Source organism: Centropristis striata, chromosome 1 (genome assembly GCF_030273125.1).
Source record: "Centropristis striata isolate RG_2023a ecotype Rhode Island chromosome 1, C.striata_1.0, whole genome shotgun sequence".
NCBI classification, from domain to species: domain Eukaryota; kingdom Metazoa; phylum Chordata; class Actinopteri; order Perciformes; family Serranidae; genus Centropristis; species Centropristis striata.
Window position 1 is genome coordinate 22,221,123 of NC_081517.1, and position 22,603 is coordinate 22,243,725.

Sequence of the window (22,603 nt, forward strand, 5' to 3'; positions counted from 1 at the left end):
GCGGATGGCGGTTGCGGTTTGGATGCGTCGGAGCTCCCAAGCTTAGTAGGATAGAGGCAGTGGAATAGTTAATCGTCATGCGTCTCGTTTTCCCACTAACGGCAGAAACGTAACTTTACCTTCAGTGTGTCAAGCTATTGTCCCCTGGATACCTGTAGTTTTCCCGGAGTGGATTTCCTCTGTGGCTGGCATATTGTCCACTGGATTCCTGAAAACTCCCGTAGCAGTTTCCCCCTTGGCCGAAATAGTGCAGACACTGACTGACATTAATTTAAGGTACCGCATTGTTTTTCTTTTTCGCTGACGGAGTTTTTTTTCTTCTTTGGTGGTTTTGTGTTTCTCCGGAAAAAAAGTTTTTTTTTAAGTTTTTTTCTCTTGAGGAGGTTTTCATTTAGAGGTACAGAGGGTTTTTTCCTCTCTCTTTTCCCCCCATTATTGTATACATGAACTGAAAAAAACAAAGAAATTAACTGTGAGTGAATAATGTGATGGACTTTTGGACTTTGTGTTGTGTGAATACATTTTTCTTTAACAAAGATGCTTTTGTGCTTTTATTGTTTGTTGAGGTTCTGGGTATTATAAAAAGGAATACCCTGAGAGGTATTACCTTTGTGTGGTTATAGTGTTGCAGGTATAAATTGTGTGGGGTTGTATTTTTTCTAAGAGAAGGGTAAAACTGAACAACATAAAACCCGACTGACCAATAATCTTAAATGACAGGAGAGAGACCTTGTTGGCACCCCACCTTTGACCCCCCCACACATTCACCTGCACCTAAACTGTCACAACGTGACCTATTTTCCCAATATGTTGAAAAATATTCTTGAAATAAGTAAATGCTAGAGCCATCATCTTGACATAATGATATGCATAAGCATTACATTTCTTGAAACCAGCAAAGTCAGACTAAAAACTAGAGTACTTTTCTTCATACAGCTACAAAGATTTTTTATCTGTATGTAGAATATTTTTCTTCAAATTCTTGAAATAAGGCAAAAGCTGTGGAATATTTATATCAAACAAGTGAAACAGTCTAAAATAAAAACTGCTTTCTAAGAACTGTCTTATCAGACAAAAAATAAGCATATATGGCCTTGTTCTAAGATATTTCATCTTACTTAGATTTCAGTTTTTGCACTGCTGGATGTGGAGGTCCTGGGCTGGTGTGGTTACACGTGGTCTGCGGTTGTGAGGCCGGTTGGATGTACTGCCAAATCCTCTGAAACGCCTTTTGAAACAGCTTATGGTAGAGAAATTTACATTTAATTCATGGGCAACAGCTCTGGTGGACATTACTGCAGTCAGCATGCCAATCAGCGCTCCCTCAAAACTTGCGACATCTGTCACGTTGTGCTGTGTGATAAAACTGAACATTTTAGAGTGGCCTTTTAGGCCGCGTTCAGACTGCAGGCGAATCTGATTCGAATCAGATTCCTACTCAAATTTTTAGGGCTGACTGTCCACACTGTTTTTGGCAAGTGTCCAAATCGGATATGGCCCTGTTCAGACTGGGCCACATTGACTGATCTGACAGGTTGCTGTAGTAACGGCGTCAGAGCGTCTGACGTCATATAATTGCGACGGCGACAAGAACAACAACAACAAACATGATGGAGGCAGGTCACTTCAGTATATATCAGAATTATGTTAGTATTTGTTGTTTTGCCTCATTGTCCTTCTTCCATTGTTTCAGAGTCCTATGCTATCCGGGACCAACAAGAGCGTTTGAACCATGGTGGCCAGCTCAAGATCTACCTGCCCAAGAGTGCAGAGACGCTAGAGTTCACTCCAGCGGATGAACCTGGGAGGACATCTTTATTATGGGGGAAGGGACACAGGTCAGAAATGTTCTGGTTGTAGATCAATAGTCATGGAGTGAAGCTGTGAGTTGCCAATTTCCATGTGGCTATTGTTGTGTGGTCTGCAGGACGAGCAGAGGCAGGGTGTCAGGAACAGGCAGCGACAGGCGCTGGTACGTTGATAAGGTAACTGCTGCGTTCCTTCTCTGACATCACCAAAATCATCTGTTTCAAGTCCAAATTAAATAGCTAAATCTGATGTCTTCCTATTCTGTTAAAATCTTAATGGCTAAATTAATTAATTGCTGTGACATTTTGTCATATCTTTCTCTTTAATGTTCTTGTTTAGTTCCTATTTTTAGAATCTTTTTTTTTTTTTAACTTTTGTTGTAATGCTATTTGTATACACTTCTTTTTATTATTATTAGTTGTAGTAGTATTATTACTATTATATTATTATTATTATTATTAGTTGTAGTATTATTACTATTATATTATTATTATTATTAGTTGTAGTATTATTACTATTATATTATTATTATTATTATTATTAGTTGTAGTAGTAGTATTATTACTATTATATTATTATTATTATTATTGTTATTATTATTAGTTGTAGTAGTAGTATAATTATTACTATTATTATTATTATTATCATTATTATTAGTTGTTGTTGTAGTAGTAGTAGTATTACTATTATATTATGATTATTATTAGTTGTAGTAATAGTATTATTACTATTATATTATTATTATTATTATTTTTACTACTACTACCCTACTAACGTATTAATCTAAACTTTTCTCTGTTATTTTGCTGTAGAACAGAATTAATGAAAGCTTATTTTTTTATCTTAAGACAATAGGGCTCAAGTGTTGAACCTCTGGCGAAACCCCAAACAGTGGTTACTTTTTCAGCAGTTGTCCAAAGAAAAAGATCTGCTCATAGTGTGGCTGGAGATTCTAGATCTCCAAAGTGTGTTGATTTGGTCTTTATGTTTTTTTCAGGTGACTTATGAGGACCAGGGGACATACACCCAGAGAGACTTCTGGAATAAAGAGATTTCCAATGTCAAAGTGGCCGTCATAAGTGCGTTAAACACATTTTGTATTAGCCACGTCTGCTACTAGATTAGTAGTTTATGTTCTTAACCATTACCACCCCTTTATAGCGTTTCTCTGACCATGTGAGAAAAATACATCACCTCCCCATACATCAGCCCATTGTTTTGCAGCTTCAGGTTTGGAATCGGCAAAAAATGTCAGTTTTTATCTTTTAGCCTTCCTTCGTTGGTATCAGCTAACAGTGCTATTATAAGTGACTTGATGGATCTTGTTCATCACACACAGAGATAAGACTTCAAGTTATTTTTAGGGTCCGAGCCGACTACTGCTGCTACTACTCACTACTCAAAGTGCTCTAACGTCAGCGAACTTCGTCCAATCCGCCCCAAATTACTCAAGAACGATGAAAGTCCAGTCCTAAAAGCAACAATATATTAATATTGGCACATAATCATAGCGCCCTCTGTTGGCAACGGGAAGTAATAGTTTTACTCTATGATGTATTGCTCTAAGCTAATCAAATCAGCTTCAAATTTGGTCATAAAAGCCTCAACAAGTTGATGATGCATTGTTAAGAAAAGTCTGTGCATTTTCAAGAAAAGGCGTAGCTCTGGCGGCGCGGCGAATCTCAAGTACTCGCCATGAAACAAAAGTTCCTCTAATTTCAGCATACATTGTCAAATCTGCCCCAAACTTGTCTTGTATGATCAGAGTACAGGCCTGAACAAATATCAATATTGACACATTGTTATAGTGCCCCCGGTTGGCGGCAGGAAGTAACATTTTTTGGATTGTGTTGTCCTGCTCCTAGCCATATCAACTGCAAAATGGGCCAGGAAAGCCTCAAAGTGATGATGATGCATTGTTGTGAAGATGGTGCGTTTGAATTCAACGGTAGGCAGTAGATTGAGGTTAGAGAGATGAAACTTGGTAGGCAGATGTAACATGTGGAGATGTAGAAAAAAAACACTTACCATACCATAAAACCGACCATAAAAAGTCGGCCATCTTCAATTGAATGAACCACGAGATCCACTTCAAAATGGGTACATCTGAACAGAGAGAATGCTGCTAAATGTGACGAACCCAGGGTTGCAGTTTTTATTAACTATTAGAATACTACTTATCCCATTTAGGCCTAAAACGCCTGGTAAAAATGCGTGTAAAACCTCTGGGTTTTAAAATAACCCCCTAAAACCTGAAGTTTTTCTGGAAATTCAACACATGTCAACGCTTCCAACTAAATAGTAGGTTTTTCAGCCTTCCGTAGCAGATAGAAATGAAATTCAAAAGTATTTGAGAGCTTATAGCTGTTATATCTGATCTCCGCGATACTCGTCTTCCGCCATGATTTCAAAGTTCTGGAAAAGTCCCATGTTGCATTGTGACACTCCCACATGTATTCTGATGCATTTCAATGGCCAAGAGACCGAAAATAGGTGGAAAAAACTACAAATACTACAAAACAACATATCCGCTTTCCCAGCTTTAATGGCAGAATAACGCAACAGCGCCCCCAGTTTTAAGGCCTTTTAATAATACCAAAAGTAAGAACTAAAACCCACGGTGAGGCGTCGTTTTTTCACTGTGGTCCACGTTTCTTGAACAGCCTCCCTGAAGACCTGAGGCCATCAGAGACTGTTCAGATTTTTAAGAGCAAACTGAAGACTTATCTTTTTAACTTGGCTTTTACCTGAACCATTTTTAGAGATTTTTCTGCTCATGCATCTTAGTGTTACATCCTCTTTTATTTATTTATTTGCTACTATTTATTAGTCTATGTCTATATATATATATTTTATCATGCTCTAGTTATCTTAATTATTTATTTGTTTTATCTTTTTTATCAAGCTTTTTATTTTATTATATTGATTTTATTTTATATATATATATATATATATATATATATATATATATATATATATATACTTTCCATTGTCATTATTGACTTTTACTTTTTTTACTCTTTTATTTTTTTTATTATTATTATATATATCTTTTTATCTTACTTTATCCTTTGTCTAATTTATTTCTAACCTGCCTCCAGTGTTTCCTCACTGCTCCATGTTGAGATGGCGCTTCCTCAGTTCCTCAGTTTGTGCTTTGTTTTTAATAGGATGGGTGGGATGAAGGTGGCAGGGGTGGAGGGTTGGGGATGGGCAGAGGGTGTTTGTTTCTATGTTTTGTTATCTTTTTATTATTATTTTCTCCTTTCTTTTTTATGTAAAGCGCTTTGTGTTGCATCTCGCTTGTATGAAAAGTGCTATACTAATAAAGTCTGATTGATGATTGATTGATTATGCGGATAAAAGCAAATGCACTTTAATGAGCACAAAATAAAGGTTTTTGTTTGCCCAAAATAAATTTACTGTTTATGTGATAATCTCTTGACTTATGTGGAGTCTTTTCGCCTCAAAATGACTCACTTTGTGTTCAAGATGGAGGCAAAAATATTACTCCACACAAAGGGACTTTCATTCTCCATCTCTGTTTCTTTCTTCTCCCCTCTATTCCAGCCAAACGCAACTTTAAGAAGTGCATAGTAGGAGAGAGTCTTTACATCTCACTGGAGGGCATCGACCTGGCAGATTCTTTCCTCTACTTCTCTGGAGCTGCTGCCAACGTTACACTGGTGAGAGAGAATGAATAGATGGATGATGGATGGATATTTTACTACATGTTTTTCCAATTCTTAGTATTTCTCGGTATTAGGTAGTTATTAGGGCCACGGGGCAATCGCACCGAGCACTGGTCCCATACAGCAATAGCTGTAGGGACCAGTGCTCGGTGCGATTGCCCCGTGGCCCTTTTTTTGTTCCAAAACCGTTTTCCTTTATGAAGTTTACGACTAGGTTTTTTATGTGAGGTTTTCTGTTGCTTTAATTAGGGCCACGGGGCGAAGCCCCGAGCACTACTGTTATACTGTGGACTTTTTCTTCTTCCTCTTCCGGACGCAATTTCGTCCCGCTACTAGTCCTACAACTTGAAGAGTTGATCATTATCATTGATCCGACTTCACTTTGAGCGTCCTGAGTTCTTCCTGAATGTCTACATATGTTTTCTTTAAAAAAAAATGAAAAAATAGCTTTGTTAGAGCGATCTAAGAAAACTGTTAAATCTCAGACAGCTCAGAAATCTTCCTGCGTTTTTAATATGGGAGCCAATGAGGCTGTTGGTGCGTGTTGGTGGCACATCTATGTGTCCTACGCCCAAACTATAACTCTGACAGCTTTAGCAGAGGATTGTGAGGGAGAAGACAAATTTTCCTACATTTATATGTATAAATTATTTCTGTAGAGTGGAATTTGCGGCCTGGAGCGCAGTTTTCAAATTTATTTTTTGACAATTGTTTCTCTCCCTCTACACTCTGGCGATGATGTCACACACTGTGACACGAACATTCCGTGCAATACACACCCATTATAATCTTAGAAATTCTCCAAAAATGATCATGGTCATTGAACGGGGATTGATAAAAAACTATATGACTTATCGAAACGTGGATTAATACACCGATACACAAGACTTGTGTCTACTGTTTAAAGTTTAAATGGACGGGGCGTCCCGGTGGCACACCTGGTAGACGCGTACCATAGAGGCATTGTCCTCACAAGCGGGCGGCCCGGGTTCGAATCCGACTCGGAGCCCTTTCCCGCATGTCTTCCCCTCTCTCTCCCCTTTCACTCTGTCTCTGTCAATAAAGCCCAAAAATGGCCAAAAAAAAATCTTTAAAAAAATTCTTTAAAGTTTAAATGGAGTCTCTAGGTGAAATTATGCCTGAGAAGTAGACGTTGAAATATCTCCAATTATTGTTCTTTTTCGCTCATTTTTTGTCAGCCGTCCCATTCATTTCAATGCAAAATTTTGGGCAGTTTCTGTATTCGTATTCTGTCAAGAAAAGTGATAGCACACCGATCCCAATCAAACCACACGTTTTGATATATAATTTGTCCTGCAACTCTTCAAGTTGTAGGACTAGTAGCGGGACGAAATTGCGTCCGGAAGAGGAAGAAGAAGAAATCCACAGTATAGCAGTAAAGCCCCGAGCACACACACACACACACACACACACACACACACACACACTTTGAGGTTAAAGGGCATAGTTTGAAATCTCTGAAGAATCTCATCATAGTGTACACACACCGGCAGTAGCCCCCGTGGCCCTTTCAGAATTTCCCCAGAGGAAATTTTCTAGTTTGTCCTGCAACTCTTCAAGTTGTAGGACTATTGCCACGGGGCAATCGCACCGAGCACTGGTCCCTACAGCTATTGCTGTATGGGACCAGTGCTCGGTGCGATTCCCCCGAGGCCCTAATTATATATCAAAATGTGCGGTTTGATCGGGATCGGTGTGTTATTACTTTTCTCTACAGAATACGAATTTTTCGCAACGTAAGACACAAGTCTTGTGTATTGGTGTATTAATCCACGTTTCGATAGGTCATATAGTTTTTTATCAATCCCTGTTCAATGACCATGGTCTTTTTTGGAGAAATTCTGAGATTATAATGGGTGTGTATTGCACGGAATGTTCGTGTCACAGTGTGTGACATCATCGCCAGAGTGTAGAGGGAGAGAAAAAATTGTCAAAAAATAAATTTGAAAACTGCGCTCCAGGCCGCAAATTCCACTCTACAGAAATAATTTATACATAGAAACGTAGGAAAATTAGTCTTCTCCCTCACAATCCTCTGGTAAAGCTGTCAGAGTTATAGTTTGGGCGTAGGACGCACAGATGTGCCACCAACACGCACCAACAGCCTCATTGGCTCCCATATTAAAAACACAGGAAGATTTCAGAAAAAGGGAGATGTAACATTTTTATTAGATCGCTCTAACAAAGCTATTTTTTTCATTTTTCTTTAAAAAAAAAACGTATGTAGATGTTCAGGAAGAACTCAGGACGCTCAAAGAGAAGTCGGATCAATGATAGGTATTTTGCCAAAAATGCTTTCTGTTCGAGGCCAGGAAGGAGGTTAAACTGCTTACAACATACAAGGCCTTCACAAAAAAGTTGAAATTGTGGCTTATCAACACCTACAGCTGCCAACCCTAAAAGATAAGCCTGTTGTGTTGTTTTGATGTTATGATAAAATGTTATGTTGTGATGTTGTATCTGATGTTGTGTTTTTTCTTAATTGTATCGTTAGTGTTATGTATTCGTTTTGTATTTTGTATATTGTACTTTTTTTTTTCTTGTTTGTTTGTTTGTTTTTTGTTTCGTAATTCTCTGCTTTTTTACATCATGGCCAGGGGACTACAGATGAAAACTAGCCTTCTGGCTAACTCTGGCTTTTTTAACCATGTTTAATGATGTGTTTTATGAAATTGCACTGTCCCCTTTTAAATAAACTAATAAATAAAATAAATAAAGAAATGTGAACAAAGGTTGCAAATATAACATATAAGAGGGTTACATCCAGTTCTATCATTTTATACAAAATATATTTGATCATCAAAGTGAAACTGGCCTCATGGAGTTTACAGCCAGAACTTTAGAGGTAAATTTACAGTAGGGCTCCACGCTGCTTTGTTTTCTAGTCTGGATGTCATGAAAAAGTCATGATTGGGAGCTTTTGGAGACTCCAGAGGGTTAAACGCAAACTGTCATATCAATTTCTTTAAATGTTTTTAAAGCTAGTAAGAAATTCCATGTGATTTAGATGGAAATTAAGCTGGTTATTTGTTATTTTGTTTGTGTCCCTCAGGTACAAGATGGTGCTCGGGTGTCCCAGGACCTTCCAGATTATTGGGATCGGGTTCAGACCCATTCCATGAATATCGAGATCAGAAATGTGAACTACAGTGATGAGGGACATTACACCCTGAAAGACCGCAAGAACCGGGTGGTGTCTATTAGCAGGATGGAAATAACAGGTTGGTCCCCATGTTACGACTTTCATCAAGCTTTCAGCAGCCGTTTCAGCTGCTAAACTTTTGTAATGGGCTCGAAGCAGTAGTTCCTTAAATGAATGACTGGATTACTTTGTGAGTATTTTTGATCTGGTGCTTGTAAATCTTATGGTCTGTCCCCATAAGAAAGCCTTAAAAGCCTACCATCTTGTGCATGCTGGGTTCTGTGAATACATCACTTTACAGGCCCCAGGGACCGTTTCTGCTGTCAAAAAGGGGCTTAGGCTAACCAACATCCTCCTCCCCCTTTTAATCCACTGCAGACCATCATGAAGGCGGAAACCCTCTCTTGGCTCTGCTCCTCCTGCTGGGCATCCCAGCTGGAATTTGCTGCTGCTGTCGAAAGAAGATCTTCAAGAAGAAAGCCACCACAGCTTCAACACTACAGGTAGCATTAAGCATTTTGTCTTTAACAGGTTTTCAAAGAATGTGTTGCAAAATTATTATTTTTTACTGTAAACTTTTCTTACAGATAATGTTATACTTATGTTCCAAGTGTAAAGACACACTTATCAATGGTAAACATTATTTTAATGGGTAATAGTTGTATTTGAATTAATATGGGGGTTGATGAGGTCATAGCCTAACCACCAAACATAAATGGTGTACATAAACATACGATTTACATTCTCATCATAATTCATGAATTAAAATCTTTTCGATTTTAGTTGGATGTTGGATTAGAACAACTTCACCGGTTAGCGGCTCAGATAGCAGTTCAGAAAGTACCTACCTCAGGTAGGTACTTTCTGAGCCGCTACTAACTGGTTGATGCTGATTGGATACATTTGAGGCGGGATATGACGTGAGTAGAACTCGACACAACCACAACAAAACAATGCCATTTTTAAAAGGCAGAACAGACTGAGATGAGTTGGACTTTGTTGTAAGATAACGCTAGCCCGCAAACGTTAGCGCGCTAGCGATCGCCCGCTAACGTTAGCACACTAGCTCGCATGTATCAATCACATTGGAGTTAAACAAATTAAATAAATGAATGATACACGTTTTAGTTGGTCCCTCTCAATGGTACAGAGTTGGTCTTGTTGATCAGATAGCCCCGCCCCCAGCCCCTGACGTAAGCAGTTTGCGGTTCAAGACCAGCAGAGAGTTGGATCAGTTTTCCCAGCCGGGAGCAGGCTCTTTGGTGGTGGAAAACCAAAAGAACCACTTGCAATTGGTCGCTGGCAGAGTGTTTTGTAGTGGAAAATCTTACAAGACAACAAGAGTTTGTAAAAAGACAGCCCTGTGCGGGATTTATTGACTAGTATCACAAAACATATAGATACAATATTCAAGATACACAAAACAGGTCCTTGGTTCAAACAGCAACTGTGCAGTTTTCCTATTACTGTTACTTTATACCTAATGTTCGTGTGTATTGATCCAAATGGTGCAGTGGGATTCCCTAACTCAGAGCTGCTCATATCTTAATCAAGCAGGAGTTTCCTGTAAAGAGACTGTGACTGTTGGTCAGATTTCTGTGTTTGTCAAATCACATGTGACACATTTTTAATCTGCTATATGTCTGATATTTTAATACATCTTCAAATTAATTCACAACAGTATGAGGGTGTGAATGGTTGTCTGTCTCTATGTGTCAGCCCTGCGATAGCCTGGTGACCTGTCCAGGGTGTTCCCCACCTCTCGCCCAATGTCAGCTAGGATCAGCTCCAGCCCCGCACAATTCCAGTTTGGATAAGCGGTTACGGATAATGAATGAATGAATGAATTTCTGTACAGAGGCTCTCCATTTATTTTTCAGTTACCTAAAGCCAAGCCAATGGGATAGATTCCCTGATATTGTAGAAATAGTCCATGTTCTGATTCTTTCTTTAAAGAGAGCTCAGGGGAGAACCAATGATATGACCTGTTTTTATGAGCTTGTTGAAAGGTGCAAGTTCATCCACGATTGCAAAAAAATATTTTAGAAATAGTCTAATGCCATTTCATCATCAGGGATTTCAGAAGTAAAATGGATATCATTATGACAGAGGTATGTTACATTTACATTTAGTCATTTAGCAGACGCTTTTATCCAAAGTGACTTACAGGAAGAAATAAAGCAAACAATCAAGGCATAGTGCGATAACAGCCTTTAGTGCAGCAATAAGTGCGAGGGACAATTCTTTAAGGAGTAGAATTATCGTGTGGTGCTAGAGTTAGAATTCCTACAGTTAGAAATGTTTGGTCATTAAAGATTTTTACATTTCTTTTGACAATCCAATGTGTATCCGTAACACAAGTAACCCACCAGTGATCACTTATTTCAAGATTGAAAATACCAGCAGCAACAGTTTTATTACCTCAAATGGCTCCATGCTGTTCACTTTGGGTTTCCTGCAGTGATTCTGCCCTGACCCCAGACTCTTCCGCTTGAGTCTTCCTGCTCCACCTCTGTCCTGCTCCCATGCAATCTTCCTTTAGTTCCCAGGCCAACGACCCCTTATTCTTCCTGTTGCCTCCTCATCTGTCTCAACTATTTATTTGTGTCCTTCCTCTCCTACGTGTATTCCCCACCGTGACAGGATTGCATCATAATCTCTCTGTCTCTCTCTCTCTCTCTCTCTCTCTCTGTCTCTCTCTCTCTCTCACTCTCTATGTAGACTACTCCCGATGCAGTCCATCCTCCTCCATCTGGTCCGGTTGGACCTGCTCCTCCCTACAACACTCCCGGACAACCAGGAGTGGTGAGATTATATTAATACTTATAATCTACTTTGTATGTCTTCATGGATTTACACAAAAGAAAATCTTAATCCAAAAACATAGTTGTAATATCAACAAGGTTTTTGATAATTGAAAATGTGCAAATATTTCAGACAAATAAGTATTCCTTGTGATTACATTACATGGATTACAGGAGGAAAAAAAAAAATATATATATATAGTACATGTCTGATACTAATATAGCAAGTGTACTGGTATTGATCTCTGTGTTTTTTTGTGTTTGCAGATGTATTACCATGGCCCGGACCCTAGCATGGTACATAACACTTTCAGAACACACATTTAGTACATAGCACCAAGGTTATTATAGTTAACGAAAACTAAGGAAATAACGAAAACTAGAATTGAAAAAACATTTTCGTAAACTGAAAAAGATTTTTTAAATAACTGAAACTTTATTATGTGGTCACAAAACTAAGTAAAACTAACTAAAATTATAGTGAAAATGTCCTTTATTTTTGTCTTTGTCAACTTTTTTCATATATAATCCAGTGTTTCTATTAGAAAGAGGATTCTGTTAGTGAACATGCAGGAACACATGGTAAATATGTTTACTGAGACTGGGATGTCTACACTCCAACCAAAATTCAAATCACCTGGAACTGTAAAAGTTAATAACCTTATTGGGGCTAAGATGGATAAACCAAAGGAAATGAAGGCAAAATTTATTATAACCTCTCTGAATCTTGCAACCAACACACAACACTAAAACTAATAAAAACTAAACTAAAACTAAGCATTTTCCAAAAATAACAAACTAGCAAACTCACTCTAAAAACTCGTTAAAACTAACTGAATTTGAGAACATAATTTCACAATGAAATTAAAACTAAAACTAGTGAAAAATCCAAAACTATTATAACCTTGAACTGCACAGAGTATAAATCCATTTACAACATCATTATGCAACTTATCTCTGGTGTATTTATTGTGTAATACTAATGTTTTTTCATGTGTATGTGTGTTCCAGGGTCCTCAAGCCCATCCTCCCCCTCAGTGGAGCGGCCCTGCACCCGCCCCTGTTAGTATCACACCACTTGTTTCTTCAATGAATAGTTTTGATTAGTCCAGACATGTCTGTTGTAACATGTGCTTACAACACTGAATAAAAGCTGTTAGTTGGAGTCAGTTTTCATTCAAGGCTATTATTTTTAAACCCAGTTTAGCTTTGTTTTCCCTTGACTCTCCAGATTTCCTGTTTCCACCCTCAGTATTTACTAATCTAACTCCTGATTGTGTCCATCTGCAGGGCTTTAACCCAGCCTATCCACCCCAGAACTTACCCTACCCTCCTGCTGGTCCAGCTATGGTCCCCCCACAATGGAATGGGCCATCACCAGGCCAGTACCCTCCCGGACAAGTTCCTCCAATGGTACGATCCGTCACTATAACTGACAGGAATTAGAGAGCAATGCGAGTCATTTCTGTATTCCGTATTTAAACTATCAGCTGCTTCAGATTGGAGGAACATTTTAAGCTTTGAAAATGTTCTGCATTCAATTAACAAAACTCTAGTTCCAAATATACTCTAGCCTTTCATCAAATAATAGACCATAAATATTTAATGTGAGCACAAATTGACTGAACTAATTCTAATCTATTAAATATTGATTAAACATTGACATAACTGAACATTGGCTACACGGTGGTGTAGTGGTTAGCTCTCTTGCCTCAAAGCAAAAGAGCAATTGTGTCAGACCCTTTTTGTGCCTGCCCTATATAATCAGTGTAATGATCATATTGGCTATACAACCTGCCATTCTGTGGCTGCACACTGCCGTTTTTTAAAATAAGCTGCAAATTATAATTTTGTTGTCATGTCCCTGTTCATCTGAGTTGCCAGTGTTCTTTTCAGAATTTTGGAATTGGAGTCAGGTTATGGTAGAAAGTATTGATGTGCCAATGAAGCCTCATGAAGCATTTTCTTTATTTTCTGAGCCCACTAGATGGCGCCCTTGGTTCATTGAAAAAGGCTCTAGCAATGGTAATCAAGTGTTTTCAGCCCTTTGTTGAACAGAGAGCTCCATCTAGTGGAGTCAGAAAATACAGAAAATGCTTCATGAGGCTTCATTGGCACATCACTAGTAGAAAGGCATGTGAGCTTTGTGAGCTGCACTGCAAGACACATGTGGCCTTGTTTTCCCAGCAGGAGACAGGAGTAAAGGGAAAATGTCATCTAGATGTGATACAGGACATATCCCAGTCTCCATGCTCAGTTTCTGTTCCACTTGTGTTCAGGGCTATGCTCCAGCTCCAGTCATGTTCAGTGCTGCTCCACCAGCAGCCGCCAGTGAAAATGTTCCCGAGGTTAAGATGAGTATGGATCCCTCACCTGCTGACCCCCTGCTGACTGCCACACCACAGGTATACACTCACACACTGACTGTAGGGGGCTAAAAGATTATAGAAGAGTCACCCTGTGCCATATCCAAACAATCAATAGTTTAATAGAATAGAATCCCAGGAGTACTTGTTCTTGTTGCGAAACAATGATCAGATGTACTCAAAGCAACAATAACTCAAATCAAAGAGTATTCATTGCAAGTAGTTTAGTGAATAAAAGCATTCGAGGGCGGCTGTGTCTTAACAGGAAACCAAGGACAAGGCTTTTCAAAGTGAAGCCCTACAAAGTAACTTTTTCTTAATGTCAAGTGTATTTACGCAGTGGCTTCCCACACTTGAAAAGGAAGGACCAGTCAGACCAAGGATTTCACTCGTTCTTAGTTTATTTTCCAACGACCAATGAAGAAAGGTGAAAAACCTTTAAACAAACAAGAATAAACAGATGTAAATAAAATACAGCATCAACCAAGCTAAGTACATTTCAATGCAAGTGCATTATACTAAATAAAAAGTATATTTAAACATACATTGACTTAAAGTAACGTGTGACTTAGAAATTAAAACACTTAATTACTTTCAAATTAACCAGTTTTTTCCTCATTTTAATACTTTTTTACCTTAAATTAAATCAAACATTTTAAACTGATTTTACTGTAGATTTTAACAACCATTTTAACAGAAATACCCGACTAATAAAATAAATAATCAACTTATCAGCCATCCATACACAACATAGACCAAAAACACTCAAACAGTCCAGTGGAGACAGGCTTACCGGTAGCCCTTTTGATTTGAGTCCTTTTTCCCAATGCGTTTTGTGAAGTGAGTTTACTTCTTTTCCTTTTTCTCTTTCTCTCTGCTGCTCTTTGTCTCTGCCGTTCTCCTCCTGCCAACCGACATGTGTGTCTCTGGCGTGTGTGACTCTGGTGTGTGCCGCTGATTGCGGTAATTGTGCCCACCTGGTGAGGTGCGCCGCAGCAGCGCGCCGATGCGCGCCGCCGACACGCGCACACAGAGCGCGCCCGCCGACACGTACGGGCAGCAGCATGCACACAGACGCTCTTTACCCAGATCGCCGCAACACCTCCCACTCGATCTTTGCGTGGTGCTTCCCGGAAAGATCGCACCTCTCAGGCGAGTGGGTCTTCCTTGGATTGTTCCTCTGCCGGGACGAGGATGACGAGGCGCCGGACATCACGATGCAATATGGTACCCTGGAAATCCTTTTCCTTTAACCTGGGTTCTTTGGCAGCAGAATTTGGAGACTTCACCTGAACACACCCGCTCGGAGAGACTTTTACGTGGACATCTCGGACAATGCCTCTGGAATCTGCATTCACACTGACAACTCTTGCTAGCTTGAACTGCCCCCTTAGTGCATTTTGATCGCAGAGCCAAACTACGTCTCCAATGGCAACATTCCTTTCAGCAGTGTGCCACTTGCTGCGGATGAACAGGTTTGGACCTGCAAGTTGGCTCCAGGACTTCCAAAAGTAGTTAACTTGAGTTTGTATCTCTTGCAGCCTCTTGAATGGGTAGGTGGTGTACTCAAATGTTTTGAAATCTCCACTCTGTGTAGCTCGACCAAGCAGCAGGGTGTTCGGAGTGATGTACTGGATGTGGTCTTCACGGCTCTGGACTCTAGCATCGATGGGTCTTTCGTTGGCAAGGTTAGCAGCTAGTTTGAGCACCGTCAGAAACTCACTAAAGGTAAGGCCTTCCCCTCTACCAAGACTTTGGAGAGCTCTTTTGGTGACCTTGACAGCAGCTTCGGCGGCACCATTTCTGTGAGGTGAATCGGCTGGAAGGATTCTCCACGTCCAGGTGGTCCCATTTTTGGCAGCATATTCTTCAAGTGACTCTTTGCTTTGTTGTTCCAGGTAAGTATACATCTCTTTCAGGACGGGTTTTGCACCAATAAAGTTCGTGCCCGGATCGGACCAGATCTTCTCAGGATGGCCTCGGACAGAAGTGAACCTCTGGTATGCAAGTAGAAAGCTCTCTGTTGTTAGAGTGTTTGCCAGTTCGACATGGATGGCTCGGCTAGACATGCAGCAGAAGATAAGGCCCCACACTTTCATGCTCACTCTCCTCTTGACATCATCTTTCACCTGGTATGGTCCGAACAGGTCGACAGACGTGAACTGAAATGGTGCAGCCGGACTCGACCTCTCTTCAGGCAAGTGTCCCATTATTTGCTGACAGGTTTTTGCTTTTGCCTTCTTGCAAATGACACACTTGTCAACGACTTTTTGGGCAATAATCCTTCCTTTGACAACCCATGCTTTCCTTCGGATCCGCAGCAAAGTTCCTGCCACTCCGTCATGTCCCTCCCTGTGCGCTTCTCGGGCTAGGAGGGTGGAGAGCCAGGCCTGGAAAGGCAGCAGGGGAACAGCTTTGCGGTCCTCTCTGAAGGTCTGGATCCTGCCACCACACATCAGGAGCCCACTTTCGGGATCTTTGTAGACAACCAGTCTGTCAGTTGTCGTACTCGGAAAGTGTACGCCCTCTTGTGCTGCCAGGCATAGGTCTTGGAACACATCTTCTCTCTCGTTAACTGTGATGATACCAGATGAAGATACTGCCTCCCACTTTTCCTTATCTCTAATTTTGAGACGCAGGAACTTCTTTGCTGCTCTCCAAGTCCATGCTATTGTCCCGACCAGCCGTCTTAGATTGCTGAAGCGCCTTTCATCCAACAGATTTCGGACTGCTGCTACTGGTGGTCTTTTGAACTTGGGCTCTGTCTTCTGGACTGGATCTTGCACTCTCTGATGACTTCGAGTAAGTGCTGCGGCAAACGTTTTCTTCTGTATGTTTCTGATATTATCTCTTGCTTGTGCAGCGACGTCTTTGGCTGACTTCTTCGGCCACTCACTCTCGGGAAGTCGAAGGAACTTTGGACCCGACTGCCACTCGGATTCCTCAGCTAAGTCATCGGGACTGGCCCCTCTGGTGATGATATCTGCAATGTTCGCTGGCCCTGGAATCCACCACCAATCTCGGACGTCGGTGCTGCTTTGGATCTCGCCAACTCTGTTCGCAAAGAAGGTCTGGTAGCCATAACTCTCCCGCTGAATTGCACCCAAGACAGTTTGACTGTCGACGAGATGGTACCACCTATCGACTTCAATTCGGCAGTGTCTCTGGAAGTAGTTCTTCAACCGGGCTGCAAAGACTGCTCCACACATCTCCGCTTTCACAGGGTCACCCTTGTGGTCGAGCGGGGTCAGCTTGGCCTTGGACTCGACCAGTCTCACCACGACACCATGGCTGCAGCTCCAGCGTAGGTACAGCACAGCACCATATGCGTGCTCACTGCCGTCAGAGAAGGTGATGCCACTTGGTCTTCCACATGGATCTGACGGCGTCAGGGGTCTGGTGAATCCGAGTTGGCTCAGGTCAGCATACTCTTCGAGAAGCTTTATAGCATCTTCCCGGAGTTCTTTGGACAAGGCGGAATCCCAGGTGTCTTCTCTGCAGTACATTATTTTTGCCTCTTGAAAAGCTCGTCGGATCAGAATGGCTCCCTTCTGTTTTGCCGGAGCCACCAGACCAAGTGGATCATAGAGACCAGAGATTTGGCTTAACAGCTGTCTTCTAGTGAGTGGATCTGGGGTTTGTCTTCTTACTTCTTCCTTCAGTAAGTCCTGACCGAGGCGCATTTTCCTCTTCTTCTTGGAGAAGTTCACTGCAACCATGACATGTAGCTTGTCATCCTCAATGGTGTAACCGAGGCCAAGGGCTTTGTTATCCTCTTCAGTGAGCTGGTTCGGCAGGATCATGGTCTTTGACTCCATCTTCTCACCTCTCGGCCCTTTCCTCCCACTTTGATCAGAGTAGACCCATGGCTTCATGAAGAATCCTCCAGCTTTAAGGATCTGCTCGATGCTGGATGTGAGGAGTTTAAGGTGCTTGAGGTCGTTGTGAGAGGTCAGGATATCATCAACATATGCGTCTTCCTCCAGCACACGTTTCTCTTCTGTGAGATGGCTGAATGGAGGCAAGTTGGTGGTCTCTCGCATGGCGACTTGGGCTATGCAACCAGCAGGCTTGTCTCCGATGTTGACTCTTGTTATGGCGAAATCTTCTATTTCAGCACCTTCAGTGTCGCGCCACAGGAACCTGTGCAGGTGGACCTCTCTCTCCTCCAACCAGACAGAGTTGTACATCTTGCGGATGTCACCAAGGGCAGCAAAAACACCAGCTCGGAACCTCAGCAGGACAGCTCTGATTGGGTTCAGGACGTCAGGACCTTTGATCAGCATGTCGTTTAAGCTCAGGCCTCTGTACCTCTGGCTGCTGTTCCATACTAGCCTCACTGGGGTGGAGACTGAATGTGGATTTGGTGCAATCAGGTGACTTATGTACCACACTGGCCCAGTCCAACTCTGCAGAACTTCTCTGGACAGCTTCACTGCAGCACTGCGATTAACCATTTCATGGACTTGTGAAGCGTAGACCGTCTTCCACTCTGGTTCCTTTGCCAGCTGCTTCTCTGTTCTGCGGAATGTGGCTTCAACCGCTTTTCTGTTGTTGGGTAGAGACGCCGGATCTTCTGTCCATGGATACTTGGCGTGCCAGTGAGGTTCAGGGCTGTGGTGATCTCCGTTCACATAACTTAAGCCATTTCTCACCATCTCCATCTCTCTTTCTTCAGCCAATGTCATTTCTTTCCCCCCCGGGCTGACAATTCCCACAGCGACATCCTCCACATCTCGGCTCACAAGCAGCTCCAATGCTTTCCCACTTCCACCACTTCAGAAAGTCTCTGCTGCTAGTGGCTGTATTGGATTGGGCACGGGGATGGTCGGGAGGATCTTTACAGGTGAGTTCACTGTATTTGACTGCTGCAGTTCTCATGGATCTTGCGAAGTGTGTCTTTGATGTATGGGCCATTAAGGTGACTTCTTCGAAGAGGTCCGGGTGTGTACCTCCGATGGTCTTGCCAAGCGGGCCGTCCCAGAGCACCAGGTCACCGATGGAGCGAACTTTCTGGGGTACCAGCTGGCCTTCTTTGTGGCTGATCAGGAGTTGTATTTCTCTCGGTCTGCTGAGGTCTTTAAGAGGAACATCCGGAAAGATCTTTTGTAACTTGACAGCTGGGACATGTCTGTGAACTTCTGCAATTCTATCAAGTCCATAGCAGATCAGTTGATGTGACTTGAGAGTCCCTCTCGGAGTGTTGACACGTATCTTGAGTAGGTAGCGCTTCGTTGCGACAGACACCTTCATCCCTCCAACGCCGTAAACCACCAGTGTCACATCTTCACTTTTAAGGTTCAACTTGCTTGCAGCTTTGTGTGTTATATAGTTCGTGTCTGATGCCAGGTCAATGAGGGTCCCGATTATTTGCCCATCATTTGCAGTAACGTTGAGGAGCATCAGGATCACTGGGCCGCTTTCCTCGAGAAGGCCTCTCTCAGTTGCAGTGGAGTTGTATGCCCTGGATGTGACGTTGCAGAAGGCGTTTCGACACTGCTGCGCCAGCTCAGGTGGAAGTTTGGAGAGGAACTCTTCTTGGGCTTCTGTGTATCTTTTGCCCTCAGCTCTCACTGGACCAGATCGGACTGTTCTTTGTGACTGGGGTCTAGCAACTGGACAGAGAAGATAGTGGTGTTGGTCTTTGCACTCTGGATTCCCACACAGGTAAGTGGTTTTTCTGCAGTAGTCGCCGTTGTGGACTTCAAGGCATCTCTTGCAGGCACCGAGCTGTTGTGCTGCGTCCCTCTTCTCTGATGGCTCTAGGTTGGTCCTAAATCTTCTGCAGAAATACAATTTCTTTTTGTGCTTTGGGTCACCGCAAATGATGCAGCCTGCTGCTCCACTGCTAGACTTGGTTGTCTTTGTTCTGGCATACTTTAGGAACTTGGTCTTCTCCTTGGCAGGTTCGGCGACATCTTTCAGCTGATCTAGTTGTTCATATATGGATTCTTGTGACTTCAGGAACATGATGAGCTTGTCAAAGCGGTTCTGGTGGTTAACAGTGTTTCCCTTGTCAGCAGCATAGGTGAGCCAGTCTTTCCTCAGAGTTTCTGGGAGCTTGCCCTCAATGGATTTAGTCACTAGTGGGTTCCTTATGGCGTCTGCATTGTCTAGCTCAATTAAATCATAGAGGGCTTTTTCCACAGTTTGGATGAGCTCTATGATCCTTCTCGGATGGCCGCTCCTGACTGGTGGAGTTGCTTGTAGCTCTTCGATGATCTCCAGAGCGATGGCGGCTTGGTTCCCAAACCGGTTGTCCAGGACTCGGAAGATCTCATCTGATGAGCTGTAGGTTGACAGCCGCAGGTCTCTGGCTACCTTCTCGTCGAGGCTATCGAGAAGTTGAAACTTCTTCACCTCCTTGGAGCCCGTCGGTTCACCTTGCTTCTGCAGAGCCTCCCATTCTTTCCTCCATCTGTAATAGTCTCGCTGACTGCCGGCAAACTTTGGTAGGGCTGTAGCTTTTAGCTTTATCGCTGCTACTGGGGCTAAGCTGCGAACTGAGATGGGCTCTTGCCCAGTGTCCGTCTTTATACTTGCTGCTTTGATGAGGGCGGCCTTCTGTGACACCAGCTTTGGAAGGTTCACCTCCAGCTCTCTTACTCGGCAATCAAAGTCTTTTTGCTCGGCAGGCGGAGCCCAGCGGTTCCAGTTCTGGTGCGCTTCTTATGCCTTGTGCACCAGCTCCTCTACGTGGGTCAGCACAAACTCATATGCCTCCAAAGTTGTGTCTAGATGAGCGGAGGAGGCGTTCCAGCACTCGGTCTCTGCAACTTGTAGAGCCAGGGACAGTTCTTTTTCTCCATATGTGGCCCAGAGTGTATCTCGGATTAGGAGTTTAACTTCTTTTGTCTTTTGCTCACATTCTTTCTCTGTCTTCTCTAGGTCGATTCTCTGTAGGTCACTCAGCTCTTCTTCAGCCATGTAAGCAGCCTCCATTTCTTCGTTTGCCTCCAAGACTTTGGAGCCCTCTAATGTAAGCTTCTTGAAGTTCTCCTTTAACTCCTCCATAGACATCTCCATGTGGGTCCTCGTAATGCTATTAGCAAGACGGGAGAAAAGTCTCTTAAGTGTCGTCCTCTCTACTTTAAGTTCATCAAGTGACTTTGATTCAGCCATTTTGTGCTCTACGGCTAACAGACAGCAGGCTTTATCCTCCAGGCCCCCAGGTGGAGTGTCCTCCCTCTCGGTTGTGGCCGCAGGTGGAGTCTTCGCTGGTCACAGGTCCCAGGCGGTTTTTCACTGTCAAGTGTATTTACGCAGTGGCTTCCCACACTTGAAAAGGAAGGACCAGTCAGACCAAGGATTTCACTCGTTCTTAGTTTATTTTCCAACGACCAATGAAGAAAGGTGAAAAACCTTTAAACAAACAAGAATAAACAGATGTAAATAAAATACAGCATCAACCAAGCTAAGTACATTTCAATGCAAGTGCATTATACTAAATAAAAAGTATATTTAAACATACATTGACTTAAAGTAACGTGTGACTTAGAAATTAAAACACTTAATTACTTTCAAATTAACCAGTTTTTTCCTCATTTTAATACTTTTTTACCTTAAATTAAATCAAACATTTTAAACTGATTTTACTGTAGATTTTAACAACCATTTTAACAGAAATACCCGACTAATAAAATAAATAATCAACTTATCAGCCATCCATACACAACATAGACCAAAAACACTCAAACAGTCCAGTGGAGACAGGCTTACCGGTAGCCCTTTTGATTTGAGTCCTTTTTCCCAATGCGTTTTGTGAAGTGAGTTTACTTCTTTTCCTTTTTCTCTTTCTCTCTGCTGCTCTTTGTCTCTGCCGTTCTCCTCCTGCCAACCGACATGTGTGTCTCTGGCGTGTGTGACTCTGGTGTGTGCCGCTGATTGTGGTAATTGTGCCCACCTGGTGAGGTGCGCCGCAGCAGCGCGCCGATGCGCGCCGCCGACGCGCGCACACAGAGCGCGCCCGCCGACACGTACGGGCAGCAGCATGCACACAGACGCTCTTTACCCAGATCGCCGCAACACTTAATGTAAAACTGATCAGTTGTACTGGAAGCAACGATCAGTTGTACTCAAAACAACAATAACTCAAATCGAAGTATTCATTGCAAGTAGTTTAGTGAATAAAAGCCTTTGAGCACTGTAAAAAAGGTGTGTCTAAAAACAAGATAAAAACACTAAATCTGAGGGAAATGATCTTGCTGCATGGACAGATAATTTCACTTGACAAGATTTCTTAAATTAAGATTATTAAAATCTAGAAATAAACATGTTGAACACTTAAAATAAGATATTAACTCTTAAAACAAGATAAATTAAAGCAGCAAGCAGCGATGAGCTGCCCCGAGCAGAATGCACTTCAAATTATTTGGTTCTTGCCAAGATAAAAAAAAAAACTTTACATTTAGAAGTTTTAGATAATTTATCTTGTTTTAAGACTCTGCCTCTCTCTCTCTTTCTCTCTCTCTCTCTCTCTCTCTCTCTACCTGCCTGCCACCAAATGATTATTCTGCTCTCTCTGTCACCATCTGGTGTTATTTAAACCAATCTACGCCAACCAAAACCATGAGAAGGAAGCAAATAAACTGACCATCCACACATGACTTCACAGTACTGGAAGCAACTGGATACAGTGAATAGTTTAGTAGAATAAAATCCACAAACGTAACTGTGCCTTATTATTAGGGAACCCAGGAGTGCGAGTTCTCGCTGCGAAGCAATGATAACTTGTAATCAAAGCAACAAATACTTACATTCCCAGCCTTT

General features: G+C 42.0%; 1 protein-coding gene across 1 annotated transcript in view; it reads left to right on the forward strand.

Annotated features, from left to right (window-relative positions):
- The window catches only part of wu:fc21g02, a 53,400-nt gene that overhangs the window by 22,706 nt on the left and 8,091 nt on the right, over positions 1–22,603 (forward strand). The window contains exons 4-14 of the mRNA XM_059334896.1: positions 1,694–1,838; positions 1,928–1,985; positions 2,807–2,888; positions 5,380–5,495; positions 8,575–8,743; positions 9,043–9,167; positions 11,386–11,469; positions 11,736–11,765; positions 12,480–12,530; positions 12,759–12,881; positions 13,748–13,873. Coding sequence (XP_059190879.1) covers positions 1,694–1,838; positions 1,928–1,985; positions 2,807–2,888; positions 5,380–5,495; positions 8,575–8,743; positions 9,043–9,167; positions 11,386–11,469; positions 11,736–11,765; positions 12,480–12,530; positions 12,759–12,881; positions 13,748–13,873 — 1,109 coding nt within the window. The remainder of the gene's footprint in view (positions 1–1,693; positions 1,839–1,927; positions 1,986–2,806; positions 2,889–5,379; positions 5,496–8,574; positions 8,744–9,042; positions 9,168–11,385; positions 11,470–11,735; positions 11,766–12,479; positions 12,531–12,758; positions 12,882–13,747; positions 13,874–22,603) is intronic.